The sequence below is a fragment of the Helianthus annuus genome, chromosome 2 (genome assembly GCF_002127325.2).
Source record: "Helianthus annuus cultivar XRQ/B chromosome 2, HanXRQr2.0-SUNRISE, whole genome shotgun sequence".
NCBI lineage: Eukaryota > Viridiplantae > Streptophyta > Magnoliopsida > Asterales > Asteraceae > Helianthus > Helianthus annuus.
Genome location: NC_035434.2, coordinates 163,109,781 through 163,129,042, shown reverse-complemented (window position 1 = coordinate 163,129,042; position 19,262 = coordinate 163,109,781). Strand labels below are relative to the sequence as shown.

The 19,262-nt window shown below is 39.9% G+C and overlaps 2 protein-coding genes across 2 annotated transcripts; one reads left to right on the top strand and one right to left on the bottom strand.

Annotated features, from left to right (window-relative positions):
* Positions 1-116: 116 nt before the first annotated feature.
* LOC118486408 (DNL-type zinc finger protein-like) lies at positions 117-13,042 on the top strand. Its single transcript, XM_035982842.1, has 3 exons — positions 117-188; positions 12,606-12,734; positions 12,835-13,042. Exons 1-3 carry the CDS (start codon positions 117-119, stop codon positions 12,940-12,942), a joined length of 309 nt encoding a protein of 102 aa, XP_035838735.1. The 3' UTR covers positions 12,943-13,042.
* A 1,558-nt stretch (positions 13,043-14,600) lies between these two features.
* Positions 14,601-15,299, bottom strand: LOC118488139 (tRNA(adenine(34)) deaminase, chloroplastic-like). Its single transcript, XM_035985304.1, has 2 exons — positions 15,140-15,299; positions 14,601-15,028 (listed from the first exon to the last, which is right to left on the bottom strand). Exons 1-2 carry the CDS (start codon positions 15,229-15,231, stop codon positions 14,740-14,742), a joined length of 381 nt encoding a protein of 126 aa, XP_035841197.1. The 5' UTR covers positions 15,232-15,299; the 3' UTR covers positions 14,601-14,739.
* Positions 15,300-19,262: the final 3,963 nt, after the last annotated feature.

Genomic DNA, 19,262 nt, shown 5'->3' with positions numbered 1-19,262 from the left:
TGTAGTCAATTCAGATATCAATCTATCAGTATCAATGTATCTGATTCAAAATGAACTTGTTCACATGCAAAAGGTTGTATGTTGATGTGATAATAGATAAAGATTCGCGCAAACACATGGCACATGGACACATGAACAAAGAGTCTCTTCATGTTAGTTCTATGCCCGCAAAAGCCAAACAGTTTATGGTATCTTCATCAACTGTCATTATTCTTCTGGAACCATGAGAAAGATAGGAAAATAAAACAAGAAAAACGTTACATAGAAGGGAGACACTAGGAGAGAGCTTGGAAAGAACGGATAACTACCAATAACTTTATTTCAGTACCCACAATCCTCACTGCTAAAAACTTTTGGGTTTAGCTTGGCAAGAGCCCACGCTTTGTTAGTCAGCTTATGACATTTACACTAAGACACCAGTGAGTTTAGGGTGTTTCTCTTGGTTAGCTTGGTCTAGTCAATGCAAATCTTATGTAAATTGAGTCTCTATATATGCTAAGAGTAGCCACGGTGCGGTGCTTTTCGCTCATCCATTGGCATCCCAGTCAGGGCCGGCCCGGAGAATTCGGTTACCCTCTTCGAGCTTCGAAAAACGTGCCCTTAGTCCTTAACGAAATAGGGTATTGAGCTCACTAAAAGTCTAAACCTAATGCCAATGGGCTAATAACTAATCTAAACCATAACAATAGTTTGTAAGTGGACCTATGTTGGTGTTTGTACGTGTGTATACCCTATTAAAAGATATTTAACATATATAAATTGTGTTTTTTTTCATAAAAAATGTGCCCTTCGACATATCAGAGCCCTGGCCGGTGGTCCTCCCTGCCACCCCAGGGCTGGCCATGATCCCAGTGGACAACACGTCCAATTCGTTTCAAGTCAGTAGATCCGGGCCTCAGTTAGACTTCTTGTGCCCCCCCCCCCCACACACACACACACTGTGTGTAATATATTATTTTTAATGGGGTTTGTGGAGTTTTGTGAAAAAATTTATAATTTTTAGGAAAGTTTGTAAATATGATGTGGTGGTGAGATGCCGGTTTGTATAGAGGTTTGCGGGGTGCACATTGTAGATGCTTTAATGGATAAACATTCTTGATCAAATATTGGCACGTAATACTAGAAGTACGGGTTCCTTATAAACAGTGGCGGAACTAGAAGAAAAATTCAGGGGTATCCTATTTTTTTTTATCTAGGGCCATTCTCGAGAATTCAAAAGCCCGGTGCGGCTTGTAAAAATGGGCCCTTTTTTTAACTTAGGGTCATCTCTGAGAATTCGAGAGTACTTAAGGGACCTGCGCGGCTAGTCCTTGAGACCATATATAACTGAAATTACGTATTAATTAGGTATAGATACATGTGTTTCGAAACTATTTTTGAAAGTAAAATTGTTAATCAACTCTACATATTCCATACTTATCATAGAGCTATAGATCGAAAACTATTTAATTATATAATCCAAATATAATTTATTTTTTATTCTAAAGAATACGTTGATTATATTTTTTATTAATGGATGTACGAAATGCACACTAGAAGGTTATCAATTTTTTTATAAAGCTTTAATAGTTAGAAGTTTTATAAATAATATTTAGGTTGTAATAAAAAAATCTTCAAAACCAAATAGAAAAAACGAAAATTATAACAGGGGCGGACTTACGTGAGGATCAGTGAGGAACCAAGCATAAGATTTATAACATTGTTGCTACTGAACTTCACTTTTGAAGATCATTGTAGGTCCCTCTCGGAGGATCGAGAACAAACCTAAACCTTGTTATACTAACTCACTAGCAAGTCCGGAATCCAAGCTAGCAAGCAAACCGGGATGATGCAAGAACAAACACAAGAACACACAAGACTCAACGATTAACACCACTCGTATTAATGCGTATGAAAGGTTCCGGTTACAAGCACAATGTTTACAATCAGTTTGCAAACTCTCAAAGTGTGTGTGTGTGTGTTTCGGACAGAATGCTCTCAACTCTCTAACTTTCTGTCTGTGTGCATCTCTCTTCACTCAACACACTGCATGGGTATTTATACCCAGCTCATGTTGTCTATTCCGAAGGATCCGATAGATGGTCCGAAGGATCATCTATCGAGTACATTTCATTCGAAGGATGAGCAGGAACCTCGAAGGATGATCCTTCGAGGTCTAACAGTCGAACCATATCTTTCGAGCATCTCGAAGGATCAACAGTATCCTTCGAGGCTATCCTTCGATACAGACAAACATATTACAGCTTATTGGCCAAGTCAAACTAGGAGGATAGTTGACTTGGTCAACTTACAGACTAACTTAGGACATCGTTTATATACAGACCGAATACAGACAAAGTACAGACACAAGTACACCAACAAACTCCCCCTTGGCTGTAGCTTTGTCTTTATCTTCTATAGCTGTAGACTCGTCTCGAACTTCGACGGTCTTTGGTCTTCGAGTTCTCAAAACTCTGATGTCCTTTCAAGTCTTCAATGTCGGAGGATCTTCAAAGTCTTCACGTCTTGAAAGCAGAGAGTGTATCAACAAACTACCCGTATCATGTAGAAAGTGTGTTGACAGACTCCCCCTTAACATAAGCTCCCCCTTGAGTTATGCTCGTGAAATACTTTAACTTTATGAAGTGAGATCCTTGAGGTGTTGATGATGGCCAGCGGCAACTCGATCAACTTCATCACTTGAGTGCCTTTACGTCGTGTCTTCATCCCGAAGCTTGTCATCGACCATGTTCTCCTAGCCTTTAGAATCTGCACATGCAAGAAATCTAAACGCGTAATGAGAACAACTGCTTGGAATATAGTTAATCATAAACAAATGACACACTCATGACCATGTCACAATCAAACACCGTCCGACAGTTTGAAAGTTTAATAAATTCAACAATTTCAACCTATACTTTCAAAAACTTGCAAATTTCGACCATTTATGAAGATTTAGTCAATTCGGTTTTCGTTCAGGTTTCAGGCAACGAAGACTAGAGTTCCAACATCGTACGATCGAAAATAAGGAAGAAATAAAATCTTTTTGGCTTTTATAAAATTTATATTAAAACACACCTAAAATCTTTTTGGGATTTTTGAATATTTTGCAAGCAAAGACTGAAAGCAGTAAATAAATATATACAAACATTCTTTTTGCGAGTTTCGAGGGTAAGAGAATCACATCAGTGTACGGTCATGCCAGAACACTCTTGTTGTTCAGTTAGTAAACATTAAGATAAGCATCCTATAACAATTATCAGTATTGTTGTCCCCTTAAGCTCAACTTATCAGATGTAATCATGTTTAGAGGATACGTTAAGGTATGATTTATACTTACCGACCGGTGTTCATCCACATCACGACACATTCCCGTATCAAGGTATGCACGAGAGTTCATCTTACCGGTGAGTATACCGATTATCATCTGTTTGACCGTATATGATGTGAGATTCTCACTTATTTTTGATTTGAAAGCAAGTCCTTTGTGATATAATCACTTATTGATGAGGAACTTGGTTTTCATATGCATGAGGGCACAGGAGCAAGTCCGTGAACAGGTCAGTACTTCCGTACAGCAGAGAGACGAACTTGACTCCCGGATAATGTGATATTTTATCACTTATTTGATTTGGACATGTGATTGTTTATCACTTATTGAGGTCGTATGCAATATGTATTATGTACACGTATGTATGGTATCATGGAAGATCTTAGACTTAGTCTATTTATAGAAGCAACCATGATACCCAGATGATAAGTAGCATAAAGACCGAATATCTCAGAACCTCGGCAATCTATCAAACGAAATTTCGGTACTAAGACCATATGCCAATGAATGGTTCCCACCTGGTCTTCAGTCGGTTAAGATTTATATCACCCTGCACACTTTAAAATGATTGTGAGCCTACCGATACATCTTATATAGAGCTGCTTATCGTTTTTCATTTAAGGTTTAAAGAGGTTTGGATAGACCACTGATGTACTATCATTTTCTCTTTTGCTCGCCAGGAAACTCATTTTTGATTTTCTATTGTTTTTGTGTTTTTGAAATTTTTCAATGTTTTTCGATTTTCAGATTTTTGGATTTACTCCCCCTAAAATCAATAAACTAAGACAAATTTAAAAACACAAAGTATTTACAAAAATGATTTTCCGATGTTGGTTTTACTCTTGCTTGACCTTAATGCCGTTTACCAATAATAAAAAGTCAAATCTTGATTTGTCAAACGCTTTGGTAAATAAGTCGGCACGTTGGTCATCGGTGTGGACCTTAACAACATCGATTAATCTTTTCTCAAAGCAATCACGTATGAAGTGATATTTGATTTCGATGTGTTTGGTTTTTGAATGCTGCACTGGATTTCTAGTGATCTGTAATGCAGCAGAATTATCAACGAAAATAGGAGTAGTTAGAAATTCAAAACCGTAGTCCCGCAATTGTTGTTGGATCCAGAGAACTTGAGAGCAACAACTTGAGGCGGCAATGTATTCAGCTTCGCATGTTGATGTAGCGACACACGTCTGCTTCTTGCATTGCCATGTGACTAGGCGATTTCCTAAAAACTGACATCCAGCCGATGTGGATTTGCCGTCGATCTTACATCCGCCAAAATCAGAATCACTGAATGCGACCAATTCGAAGTTATTATCCCTAGGGTACCACAGACCGGTGTCTGGGTAAGCCTTCAAATAACGAAAGATCCTTTTTACAGCTGCAAGATGAGAGTCCTTTGGATTGACTTGATATCTGGCAAGCAGGCACGTTAGGTACATTATGTCTGGTCTTGATGCTGTGAGGTACATAAGAGATCCGATCATAGCGCGGTAATATGAAGGGCTAACAGCTTCTCCCTTCAAATCTGGAGTAATTCCGTGATTGATTGCCAATGGGGTGCCAATGGGCGTTGCATCAGACATCTGAAACCGGTTCAAGATGTCACCAACATACTTAGTCTGATGGATGAATATTCCAGACTCCGTTTGTTGCACTTGTAGGCCCAAGAAAAAGTTCATTTCCCCCATAGCACTCATCTCGAATTTATCCTGCATTATGCGCTCGAAATTCCTGCACAAAACATCATTAGTAGAACCAAAAATAATATCGTCAACGTATACCTGTACCAGAAGAAGATCTCCATCTTGTTCTTTGATGAAGAGAGTACAGTCGATAAGACCCCTTCGAAAACCGTTCTCCAGCAGATAGTTTGATAAGGTTGCGTACCAAGCTCGCGGTGCTTGATGAAGACCATAGAGAGCTTTGTTGAGCAACCAAACCCGATCGGGATGGATAGGATCTTCAAAACCTGGAGGCTGTTCGACATATACCTCTTCTTCTACCACACCATGTAAGAATGCACTCTTCACGTCCATTTGATAAACCTTGAATCCTTTGAAGGATGCATAGGCTAGAAAAATTCGAATTGCTTCGAGACGTGCCACAGGTGCATATACTTCGTTGTAGTCGATGCCTTCTATCTGACGAAAACCTTGAACGACTAAACGTGCTTTGTTTCGAATAACCACTCCTCGGTCGTCCTTCTTGCATTTGAAAACCCATCGAGTACCAATCTTCTTGTAGTTCTCAGGCTTCTCGACAAGCTTCCAAACACCAAGCTTTTGAAATTGCACCAACTCTTCCTGCATTGCTTCAACCCATGAGCTGTCTTTCATTGCTTCTTTCCACGATTTTGGTTCTTCTTGTGAAACGTAACACGCGAAGGACCAGTCATTCTGTTGACCAGATTCTCTTATAGCTGAATACAAACCAGCATTCCGGTTGTTTCTCAGCTGATTACGCGTCTGCACACCGCGATGGACATCTCCTATTATGTTCTGCTGGGGATGGGTATTATGAATCCTCATTTCAGGATTATCAGGCACACGAGCATTGATACCCAAATTGTTAAAATTAAGATCAACAACCAACTCCACACCAGGAATGTGTGTAGAGGTGGATGCATTCCCTTCAGCAGTATCAACATTCTGCACATGAGGTGTATCAACAGAAGCACCTTGAACAGGAGCAACTGGAGCGGAAGATCCGTCAGCTGCATCATGATATTCATCATCTTCAGAAGACTCATTATAGTCAGCAGCATCTTCGTAAACCTCATTTTGAACCGTATTGTTGACTGATGAAGAACCTTGAGGGTCAACAACAATAGGTCTAACCAAAGGCGATACAGCAGCGTTGTCACTTTCCAACAACATTCGAGCCGCTGCTGATTCTTCGTCAAAGGTTGGCAGATTGAAGGAGTCAAACAGTCCATCATAATCGAACATCCACGGATCACCCGGAGCCCTAACAGGACTCGTATACCTTTGAACCCTCACCTCACTCCATAGCTCTACTTTTCTGGTAGCTAGATTCCAGACACGAAAGTTCGGAGTTTGGTATCCAAGAAAGTAGCCCTCGATAGCCTTAGCACCAAATTTGCCATCTGGTTCAATCATGGTACAAGGACCACCAAAAGGTTCTAGGTAAGAAAGATCCGGTTTCCTTTTCTGAAGGAGTTCGAAACAAGTTTTGCCATGTCTCTTTACTGTAAGAACTCTGTTTAAAGTGTAGCACGCAGTCGACACAGCCTCCCCCCAGAATTGAATAGGGAGTTCCGACTCAACTAACATAGTTCTCGCAGTTTCTATAATTGTTCGATTCTTCCTCTCCGCGACACCATTTTGTTGTGGAGTATAACGAGAACTGTACTCATGAAGAATGCCCTTAGAAGTACAGAACTCATCCATAACTTGATTCTTGAATTCGGTTCCATTGTCGCTTCGGATCCTTTTCACTTTCAACGTATAGAGATTTTCCAACATAGTGAGAAGGTCCTTGAGGATGCCAGGAGTTTCACTTTTGTGTGCCATGAAGGATACCCAAGAAAATCGAGAGTAGTCATCAGTAACTACTAGACAATATGCGTCACCGAACATTGTCTTGTGCTTCATAGGTCCAAAGAGGTCCATATGAAGACGTTCGAGCGGCAAGCTGACAGTGTTGATTTTCTTCAAGGGATGGGATTTCCTCGTTTGCTTCCCCTTTTGGCACGAGACACAGATATCTTGTAAATGAAAACTTCTTACAGGCACACCATTCACAAGATTATTCTTCACCAAATGGTTCATTTTTCTCAAGTGAATGTGCCCCATTCTTCTGTGCCATGAAATTGACTCCTTTTCTGTGGCTTTTGAGACAAAGCAAGTGACTTGTGCAGATGTTGTAATCGCCTGGCTCATGTCGAGAATGTACAGATCATTAACTCTCGGAGCCGATAAGAGAATCCATTCTTGTGGAATTTTGAATCCGGGTTTTAGCACATAGCAGCCGGCATCATCAAAATGCACGGTGAACTTCTTATCGCAGATTTGCGACACGCTCAGAAGATTATGATCAATTTGCTTCACATAGTTGATCTTGTCGAAACAAACAATACCATTGGAGACACTTCCCTCTCCAGTGATATATCCACCTTTATCTCCCGCAAATGCGACATAGCCTCCTCTAATATTTCTCACGTCGTACAGAAGCCGTAAGTCGCCAGTCATGTGCCTAGATGCTCCACTATCAACAATCCAATGACTGTTCATAGTTCCTCCTGGAACACCCTGCACATGTCAATCAAAAATCAGTTGAGAATGGGGACCCAAGCCTTAGTGGTCTTGGGTCGTCCCTTAGCATCACGAAACGTGATATCAATCTCTTGATGGTTTTTAAGAACAACTGCTCCCCCTGAACTGTCACCCTTCTTAGGTAACCAAGGTTGTTTTTGTTTACCAGTTTTTGAAGATTCTGGTTTTGCAGATTGCGACACACTTGGTTCCTTTTGAACTGTTTTAACTTCAGATTTTAAAACCTTTTCAACAGCTTTCATGTTCTTACGTCGTTGTTTAGTTTCTTGTTCTTTTACAGTTCGTTTATCATTTTTAGGTGAAACTGACCGACGCTGAGGATGAGTTGTTTCAGGTGGAGCTTTCTCAACAAATTTTTGCTTTGGAGCATTTGGGCAGTTTCTGATGATGTGCCCAATTGTTCCACATTTAAAACATTTTCTCCTTTCAACAAGCTTAGGAGAACTTGACTGATTACAAGATGTCGAAGTCGTGGACCCAGAGGTACTAGCCTTTTCATCACACCCATTTGTATGTTGAGTGTAATTGTTATCACTGTTTCGTTTTAAGATTGTGACTTGTTTTACAAAATCTGTGTTAGATTTGTTCTCAAAAGTTTCAATCTTATCAGTACCCTTGGATGACACAAACTTGACATCTTTTGCTTTCTTTTGAAACCGAGCTCTGTTTGTTTCAGATTTCATTTGGGAGACATTAGACTTTTGAGCTCGTTTGATTGGTTGTTTACCATAAGAAGCACTAGGTTGTTGAATGGTTGGAGATTTTTGATTCCTAAACTGTTTTCTAATCTCAGATTTAGGAATTGGATCACATTGTGTTACCACAATTCCTGGAAGTGTTTTTCCCAAAAATTTGTTTGTATTGTCTTCAAAGACTTTATCAATCAAAGATTTATTTACATTTTTAATTGGAAAAACATGATCTGAATAGATTTTATTATCTCCAACCAAGGTATACAACACATTACTGCTTTTAACAGTAGACACCGCCTTCTTTTCAACCTTGACAGGATCTATCACTTGTTTCTCAACTGATGAAACAGCGGGAGTGTCATGATCACACAGGATGTGATTCTCAATGGGAATGACAACTCCTTTCATCTTGTTAAGTGATTTATCCTGTTCACTCACATCCACTTCTGATTCATCATCCGATGTCTCACAGTCCTCGATGATTGGAGGACTTTGATTCATGGATGTTGAAGTTTCTTGCTGCTTTTCGGATGTGTTTGAGGAACTGTTCGGTTTGAACCCTAGGCCAGTAGTAAATTCCTCAACATCAAGAGGCACACTAGGTTCATACCGAGGCATTTCCTCCTCATCAGGCATCTTGGTATAATTGTTCATCAAAGGGGGCGGACATTTCTTGTACCCTATGCCTTTCTGATTACCCTTCAGTTGTTGAACATCGATGATGTGATCAAGCACAAATCGGGAGTTAGAATAACTTTCCAATTTCTGTTTGATCGCATCATGCTCAGATTTGGCAATGGCTAATTGCTTCTTAGTTTCTTCCACAGTGTTAATATATTCATTTATACTTACTTGTTTGTGGTAAACTACTTTGTTAACTTCGGACACATTTTTCTTTAAAGTTTCAATTACTTCCTTAAAATCTTTTTCGTTCCGAGTTAAAGCCATATTTGCCTCTTTGCATTTCGATAGTTCAATAACCAAACTTTGATTATGACTATGAAGCTTTTCTGATTCAAGCTTCATGTCAGCACATGATTTACAAACACTAGGAGCAGGAGGTTCAGAATTTACCAGACTTGAAGAGGCTGAGACGTTTGCCATAAGGGCAGTTTGAAAAGAAAAAGCTCCATCTTCAGAAAAGAACTTCTCCATTTCTTTTGATGCAGTAGCCGCCTTCCTAATCAGAATTGATTTCTGACATTTAAGCTCATCAGCTTCATTCAGAAGATTCTGAATGTCATCACCTTCCTCCTCCTTCACATCAGACTCTGAGTGATTATCCCCAGAAACAGAGCCTTCTTCATCCGAACTCCCAGAATAACCAGAACTGTCATCACTTTCAGATGACCTTTGATTGATGATCTTTGCATAAAGGGTTGTTCCACTTCCTTGATCACCGTCACCAAACTGCACAGACCAGTTACATCCTTCATCAGCTTGAACTGTCAAAGCCCGATTGGTATTTGACGGTCCAGACTGGTTCTGGTTGTTGTTGACTGCCACAATCCTCCTGTCTTGGTTTCTGAATGGGTTGTGATTGCCTTGTTTTGTTGGACGAGTGCACTCACGTTTGAAGTGCCCTTTCTCGCCACAATTAAAGCATGTGACGGCATTAATATCAAACCCATACTTCGTATCTTTCTTCCCTTCCAACGAAGTTCTACCAGTACGAGCCATGAAGTCTTTGGCCCTTCTAACCGCACTAGCAAACGCCCATTTTATATCCATCAACTCCATTTCTTCCTTGTCGATCTGTTGATAATCTTCATTGGTCATGTTGATGTTTCCAAGCTGACCTGCTACCAAACCACAGTAAGCACTGACCATGGTGTTGATAATTTCCATATGCTCATTAGCAACTTCAATGCTAAGGTGTGAAAGATTTGAATTATCGACTCGGATTGTGTGAGAATTTTGAGGTTGAGGATTGTTTGTATAATGAGCCTGCTGTTGTTGTTGTGGAGGTTGGACTTGTGGCTGTGTTGGAACAGGAATGTAAGACCTCAGATCGAATTGAGGTTGTGGTGGAGCAGCTGTTGACTGAGGAAACGGAAAGGAACTTGTGTTGGACACAAAAGCAGTTTGCGGTTTAGGTTGCTGAGCTGCAGCAGATCTTGCTAAGATGTCGAAGCCTGGAAGATACATTTCAGTATTCTGAGGAACTGGAGCTCGCTTAGCTTTCCTGATTTCTTCCTCATTCTTATGTTCCAGTTTCTGAATGAACTCATAGATATTAACCGTGTCTAGAGTTCCAGTGTGCTTCAACAACTCAATGAAAGAACTCCATTTTGGAGGTAAAGCGTCAGCAAACTTGTTCACCATGTCTTGTTGAGTAGCGATAACCCCATAAGCACACATTTCACTGATCAGATGATAGAAACGTGTTGTCATATCATTTAGAGTCTCGTTTTCCAAAAACTGAAACGAGTCAAACTCTTTCTTCAACAAGTCATGACGAGACTTTCTCGTAGCTGCATTGCCTTCTCCTCTAGCAACCAAGGCATCCCACAATGTTTTCGTGTTCTTGCAGTAGGAGAACTGATGATAAATATCTTTATTGAGCGCTTGTGTAAGTGTTGCAAAAGCCTTTTTCTCCAATTCATAAGATTTCTTGTCAGGCTCGAGCATGTTGGCATAACCTTCTGAAGTCGACGCAGCAACCTCAAGAGCTGTATTGAATGGATTGATGAAGCACGTCCAAAGATCAGTGCTTTGCCCTTGAACGTACGTGTGAAACCGGTTTTTCCATGATGGAAAATCGTTCATATGATTTAGCTTTGGAGGACGATTGTTGCTGCCCGTTTCGCTTTCACTAATAAGAAGATTCTGAATACTTTGACTTTGATTTGATACCAAAGCCCATTGACTTGGACTGATTGATGGCGATGGAAACATGCTTTTAGCCCAAGCATCAGCAGTAGTTAGTTCTTGACTAGATTGTGAGTTTAAACTCCAATCCCAAGGACTTGTACAACTCATCTTGATTAAATATTAGTAAATAACCTACACAACCACAAACTGTTAAATGCAAACAGTTAAGAATTGAAAGATATAACCTTGTTCGAAAGATCAAGACTAGTTCGAAGGATCAACAGTGATCGAAAGATTACTGTTGAGTTTCGAGCAAAGTCTTCGAAAGATTCACAATGAAAGATCCTTATCTTTCGACCAATTATCACGAAAGATTCACAGTTCGAAAGATCTTTATCTTTCGAATACTGATCTCGAAAGATTCACACTGAAAGATCCTTATCTTTCGAGATGTATCCTTATCTTTCGGACAACTAACTTTCGTAAAGATTCCAAACACGAAAGATAATGCTTAGACTTCGAAAGACTACTCGAAGGATGCTAATCTTTCGAGCTGTCTCTGATCGAAAGATGATCTTTCGAAGTCGAAGGATATCTTTCGGAAGCTTCTGACACACTGACACTGACGTGACAGGTTGGTGAAAAGGTGATGGGTTGGTGAAGTACTTTTCGGCAGAAAGGATATGGTCTGCCCTTGCCTTTCCCACCAACTTTTTGACTTTCAAAAAGTTTACCCAAATAAGCAAACCTTATCCTCAACCAGTCACCGGATATATGACCGGAAAAATGGCCGGAAAATACAAAGTTTCACAAAAACAAATTTTATGTTACCCAAACCGACCTTGAACACTCCCGAAAGGTTTAGAACACGTTTTTCAGTTTCAAAATGCAAGGAAACTACCAAAAACGAGTGCTAAACCAAGTGTCCAAACACACCAAAGAACTCGAACAACCCGGTTTTAAACAAGGTAAAGAGCCAAGCTCTGATACCACTTGTAGGTCCCTCTCGGAGGATCGAGAACAAACCTAAACCTTGTTATACTAACTCACTAGCAAGTGCGGAATCCAAGCTAGCAAGCAAACCGGGATGATGCAAGAACAAACACAAGAACACACAAGACTCAACGATTAACACCACTCGTATTAATGCGTATGAAAGGTTCCGGTTACAAGCACAATGTTTACAATCAGTTTGCAAACTCTCAAAGTGTGTGTGTGTGTGTTTCGGACAGAATGCTCTCAACTCTCTAACTTTCTGTCTGTGTGCATCTCTCTTCACTCAACACACTGCATGGGTATTTATACCCAGCTCTCTTCACTTTTGTCGAATTCAATATGTTTTAACTATAACCTTTAAGTGGGTCGAATCCAGTTTCCACTTGTTTTTTCTACCTATAACCCTCTTGAACTGTATTAGTGCGGTTCTCACGGTCACCCATACAAGATATGTTTAACTAAAGTTGTTTCTTTGACGATGGAAATATATAGAGAGCAACTATTGACCTCAAACTCCCGAGAAGAAGCTTGTTAGTGGAATTTACGTGCAATGCTTGTGGCGTAAGATCACAAAAGCTCATAAACCGACTAGCTTATGAAAAAGGGATGGTTTTTGTTCAGGTATTTTTTATATTTCACACTTGTGGCGTGTTATTATGTGCACAGGTTTTACGTTTATTTATGAGGATTTTCATTGAATTATTTTTACGTTTTTATCCAGTGTACTGGATGTGAACGGTATCACAAACTTGTTGACAATCTAAATCTTGTGGTGGAGTACGACTTTCGGGAGGAAATCAATGCGAGTCCGGATGCAGATCAAGTTTGATTCGTCGTTCTACTCTGTTTTGTAAATTTGTTCTTTATCTGACAGTTAATATACATTTATAAGCCTTCTTTAACCTATAATTTATAACGTTTGTTCTCCATCGAGTATTTCTAACCCAATTAATCAACGGCTTGTATTCAGGTTGATTTGTTTAGTTAAACATGTTGAGCTATCAACATGTTTAAAGTTAAAATAATAACTATGAAATTTATATTATATAAGGTCAAAGCGTCAACTAGTTTATGACCCGTAACCCATCTAATAGTGATCTGAATAGTGGAACGTGTTTGTCTAAAGTGCAGAAGACAGTTAACATGGGTTCTAATAGCGGCGCTACAGAAAAAGGCAAGAAGGAGAAAACTGTAAAGCCGTCTATGAAGCAACTTATTGAAGGTAAAGAAGTCAGTGTATATCGAAGAAGGATTTGGTTGTTATTGAGAAGCTAAAACCTGTTGGTACTTCTGTTTTGGGGTCTGTTCAGTTGAATAAGAATGATGTGGAGAAGTCTCGATCAGTGGCGGATCTTGCCCGTTGAACGTGCCAGGGCCGAAAGACACAGGCACTAAAAAAAGCCCGGGCAACCCCGGGCCAAACATAGTATATATAAAAAATTTCGATCGAAATTTGGAAAATTAGCACTACGGCCAAAAAGCTTGCCCGGGCCGTGGCCCTGCCACAACCCTTCTAAGAACCGCCCCTGGTCTCGATAGTAATTTTCTGTCCATAACTGGAGGTGGCAAAATGGGCGGGTTGAATTGGGTTGGTTGCTGGGTCAGGATGAGCCGATTAAAAAAAAAGGGTCAGGATGGGTTTAGGTTAGGATAGGTTTGGGTCAAGATGAGCTAAAAAATTAATCACTATGTTGGGCCAAATTTCCATTTAAAGTCAACAGCTTTCATCCAGTTGGATAACCTCAATTTTACACAACAGAACTAGGCCTGTCAAACGACTCGGGTCGGGCGGGTTTGGGTTGTGGCTCAAATCAAAACGGGTTGATTTAATAAAGGGTTATTTTGGTTTGGGTCGGGACGGATCCGGTTCGGAACAGGTTTCGGCTCAGAAAGGGTTGCTTTTAAAAATAGTTATTTTGAAATTACTGTACAAATTAAAAGCTCCGACTTTCTGGTTTTCAGATGTTTAAATGCCGGTTACATGTATCAGGATAGGGAAACACGCGTCTACTGCAACATTACTAGGCCCAGCACACACTTAACCAGCCGCTCAGGTGTCAATTACGCGTGCCGCGTCTGTTACGCGCTTTAACTTCAGTTATGCGTACCAGAGCTTGGACACGCGGTAAGCGCTTAACACAGCGCTCGACATGAAACCGGCTTTGCGCGAGTAACTGACGCCAGTGACACGCGTTCAACTACCAGTTACGCACACGCCCTTGGTTACGCGTGTTTAGTGCCGGTTACGCACATTCTGGTGTCGTTCCGCACATTTAGGCGTCAGTTATGCGCGTAGAATTGGTTACACATGTTTAAAAGCCAGTTACGCGTACCAGGGCCAAAAAACACCCGTCCTATGCCACGTAACACGCATAACCCAGTTAAGATGTTCAAAGCGTTCAACACGTAATCAGCTCCACATGAGTAACCGGTTGCGACATCAGATTTGTACACATGTTATCTTCTATCTCAACTTGTAAATTTAAATTAAACAATAACACAAAAATCTACATCAAGGGAAGGTTTAGAATCACCCAAAGACTTTTAGACAACAAATTACAAATCAAACCAAAACATTGCTGAAAACTGGTTACAAAGAGATCATAACGAGTCACAAAGATTTGATTTACAAACAAAACATCATGCCGAAGACATCATGCAATTTCGTCACCAACTTTGAATTATGATGGTGTGGGATGGGAAGACATGACGGTTGAGGTTGAGGTGGAGATGGTGATTCAGCTTCCGGTTTCTTGTCTTTCTTTTTTCTCCGTAACTGGAAAAACTGCTGCATTACATCCGCACATTCGGACGATAATACCCCTCTTCTTATTATCATATTTGGGTGAAACGGGTGCACAGGGGCGGGCGGTTTATCCAACCCGGATCCACTTCCACCCACATCAGGAAAAAGTCTACAAGATTTAAAAAAAAAACAACCCGAATCAAAATGGTAACTTATACGAATCAAACCCCAATTATTGCGTTTTTTTTTTTTGAGATATATAAAGTCAAATAGTCAATACCTGATCCAGCTGCCATCAGCTCCAAGTAGCTTATTTGGAGCACCCCATACAATTGTGTCGATCCGGGCTTGAAGGATGGCTCCAGCACACATAGGGCATGGTTCAAGCGTAACATAAAGTGTCGTACCCTGCAATTAAAACAAGACCAAAATAAAAAAAAAAACACAAATATAACTGTTGGGTCTTAAAAAACATTTCATAATATCCTATAGTGTAAAATACCATTTTCGTCCCTGAGGTTTGGCCAGTTTTGCAATTTTTGTTCAAAGGTTTGTTTTTCAGCGTCTGGATCCAAAAGGTTTGAAATCTTGCCATTTTCATCCAGCTCGTTAACTCCATCCAATTTTCTCCTTTAAGTCAAGGGCATTTCCGTCTATTTTGTTAACTTAAAGGGCAATTTGGTCTTTTTCACTTGATGTAAAAAGACCGAATACCCCTGTAAGGACCAAATTGCCCTTTAAGATAACAAAAAAGACGGAAATACACCGGACTTAACGGAGAAAAATGGATGGAGTTAACGAGCCGGATGAAAGTGGCAAGATTTCAAACCTTTGGACGAAAGTCACAAAATTGGCCAAACCTCAGGGACAAAAATGGCATCTTACTCTACCTTATAAGACAACAAAAGGGCAAACTACAAAAAAATGCACATTGTACTACTCAAACTTTTACCCATATATGTAGCCTGCATCTTTTTAAACATTTAATGCAACATATTTTTTAGGGGCAATTTCATGTATACCCCCACAAATATTCAAAATATCATATATACCCATGTAAAACTAGAAATATCATATATGCCATTACAAAATAGTTGTAATATCATATATACCCAATTTATTAGAAATGTTTTAGTGAATGACATTTTTACCCCTGATATAAAAAAGATTAACCATATCTCAAAATAATCGATGATGCTGACAACTCTCGACTATGATACCACCATCGATGAAAAACAGATAGTAAATTAAGTCAATTGCAAACTGATATAGCATATGAAATTGGTTGCAATCGAAGCAATAAACTGATTCGGGCAGATTGAATCGATTGCAAACTGCAGATCAACCCGATTTGGTAGATTGAATTAACTGCAATCGGTATGGCAAAGTGATTCGGCAGGTTGAATTGATTGAGGAGCAACTAACAAACAGAAAAAAAACAACAGTTTCTACAATTAAACATAATCGGCATTTCATATGCATTTACTGTCAGACATTTTGGCATATGGTTAGCTATTCTGCAAATAGAGGAAGATGAGGAAAATTAATTTGTTTCTTACACCTAAACGACTCCTTACATGTTTTGAACTTGATTGAAAATTTCCAAAATCTTATTGCTTATCAAATTTTCAATGTTTTCAAGATTCACCTCATTTTTCTTTGAAACTCCACTCGTCTTCGACTGATCCGAGTCAGTAACTTCATCTGGCTCAGATTCTGACTCACTTTGCGGTTCAACCGTCAGAGGGGTCGTTGGCACAAAATTTGCCAATTCAGGATCAATGCTTGGCATCGATGTATAATTATGGTTTACCGGAGGAGGCACCTTAGTATAACCAATGCCGAACATTTCTTCCTCAGATTCTTTGAGACGTTGGCTGTTAATACAAAAATTCATCACTTCGGATGAATCCCTGAACTTTTCAATCTTTCGTTGCAAATCTAAAATCAGATTATCTTTTTCCAAAATGATTTTGTTCTTTTCCAAAACACAATTTTGATTCATTTCAAGTTTAGATCTTAATTCCTGATTTCTAAGATTTCCCTGAGCCACAAGTCTCTCAAATTCAGAGATATCATTTTTCAACGCTTTTATCTTAATTCGGTGTTCTTTATCCGAATTAGACAAAACAACAATGAGTTCTCTGGATTTTTCTAAATCTGCAATTAAGTTTGTGTTATGAAGTGCATATCTATCAATCTTAGTCACAAACTCAACACATCTAGCACATCGCTTATCTACAGAAGATGATTTTACCTCAATGCCAGCCATGAATGCACAAGCCTCGTTTTCAACGGAGTTTTCTTCGAACCTTTTAGCTTCTGCATCCGCAAATTGCTGCATTTCAGTTGTGGAGATGTTGAATTCAAAACGTTCTCCCTGTTCTCCATCTTCTGTCTTGTTAGACTTTTCAACGGTCTCTTCAATCGAGGAATCTTCATTCTCAGCAACATTCCCCGAATCCAACTCTTCCCCAAGAACCTCAGCTACAACCACAAGCTCCTCAATACTAGTCTCTTCGACAACCTCGTCATACACTTCTTCGTTCACAATTTCTGCTATAAATGCTTGTGACACAATTGCTCCTGAGATGTCTTCCAAAGCACAACCCCAGTCATAAGGCTCAGTCACACTCTGTAGAGGTTGAGCCACCATAGCATTGTTTGTCGAAGGTGTAAGATTTTCAGACCCACTTGAGCGAGCACTTGAGTTAGAGGCAGCAGTTGATGCATTGTTGTGAGGTCTTGAATTATTTCCTCGGGAGTTGTTGTCTCTATCAGATCTTTCCATCTTCGGCTTTCGACAATCACGTGCGAAATGCCCGTAGACACCACAGTTGTAACGTTTTACTTTTGACATGTCGACTCCCATTCGAGTCTTTGTCTGACCTCCTATGAACTTCCTACCCGTCTTTAACAGAAACTTCTTCGCTCTACGGACTAACAGTGCCATATTGAGTTGTAGATCAAGTTCTTCCATTTCGTCTTGATCTATCTGATCAAAGTCCTCATCGAGACTTCACGGTTCAACGAGCTTTCCAAGACAGAAGTTCTCGTAGGCAGTCATGAAGGACGCCAACAGACTCATATTTTCTTCAATCAACTTCAAGCCGCTTGCATCTATCTTAGGAATGTTCAAACTTGTTCCTTGAGATTTTTGAGCTCCACTAGAAGAGTACATCCCTTGACTGGAATTGGTTGTTCCACTTGAACTAACATTGTTGCTTATAAAGGCGTGTTCACTTGCAGAACCTTCATTTTCCGAATACAAAGCAACACCGACTCCACTGTTTCTACCCTTCTCCATTTGTTTCGAAGCCTTATATAACTAAGGATCCTGGAGCTTCTCGAAATCAGATGCTTGATCCTCCATATTCCAGGCATAACCCTTCAGCTTTTGAACAGCTTCTTCCAATGAGAGCTCCTCATAGAGAACACCCTCTCTAATCAATGCGGTGTACATATTCCATTCTCTGGGAAGACAATTCAGAAACTTCTCGACCTTCTCAAATTCAGTGTAGATACCCTCCTGACTTCTATCAAGTTCGCTCAACAGATGATAAAATCGGTTCACAGTGTCATCAAATGATTCATTCTTTAACGCTTTAAACACAACGAATTGAGTCTTCAACTTTTTGAGTCGTCGTTTCTTGTAAATTGCATTTCCTTCATATCGCTCGATCATGCTATCCCACAACTCCTTTGAGCTATTTCTCTTACGGAACGTATGAAGTATAGATTGTGACATTGCCATTGTTATCATTGACATAGCTTTCTCTTCACAGTCAAAAAATCTCTTCTGTTCGTCAGTGAGCACAAAATACGTATCAATCGTCAACGTATGTACTGGAGTAGCTCCACATCCTTTAACGATACACAACCAGATTTTGATATCTTTTGCTCGTACATATCTTTCGAAACGCTCCTTCCACTCAGGAAAATCAAGCTCATTTATCAACAAAGGAGGTTTGTCGTTACTCCCTACCTCAGCATTGTGCTTGAGGTTTTGCACCATTGCTGTCAGATTGTTGTTTGCCATTTCAGAAAACAACAGTAGGTTTCCAAGCAAGAACTGTGTTACTGAAAAGATTATCTAAGTCCAAACTCGGAGAGAAAACACGGAGTGAAATGTCTGAGCTTTAATCAGAGTGTGAAAGCTGGATCACAAAAACCTGAAATAAAACACAAACAGAAAAACTCGGACACTACACTGTTAGGAATTTAAATGTCACACCCCAACCGATGGCGGAATCATCGGGGCGCGGCACTGAGCGAAACAGATTGTTCAGAAGTTTCCACAACAACTATCATACAATTCAGTTATATAACACGTCCCATACCGTGTCCCAAACAATAACAAGTTATCATAGAAATCAACTAAACAATATGGGAACTGTTCCGAC

Excerpts from the sequence above, each read along its gene's own strand:
- LOC118488139 (XM_035985304.1), bottom strand. The coding sequence starts at position 15,231 with ATGTGTGCTGGAGCCATCCTTCAAGCCCGGATCGACACAATTGTATGG. Across the intron at positions 15,029-15,139 it reads GCTGATGGCAGCTGGATCAG|ACTTTTTCCTGATGTGGGTG; the intron begins GTATTGACTATT and ends TAAATCTTGTAG.
- LOC118486408 (XM_035982842.1), top strand. The coding sequence starts at position 117 with ATGGCACATGGACACATGAACAAAGAGTCTCTTCATGTTAGTTCTATG. Across the intron at positions 189-12,605 it reads CAAAAGCCAAACAGTTTATG|AGAGCAACTATTGACCTCAA; the intron begins GTATCTTCATCA and ends GGAAATATATAG. Across the intron at positions 12,735-12,834 it reads AAGGGATGGTTTTTGTTCAG|TGTACTGGATGTGAACGGTA; the intron begins GTATTTTTTATA and ends GTTTTTATCCAG.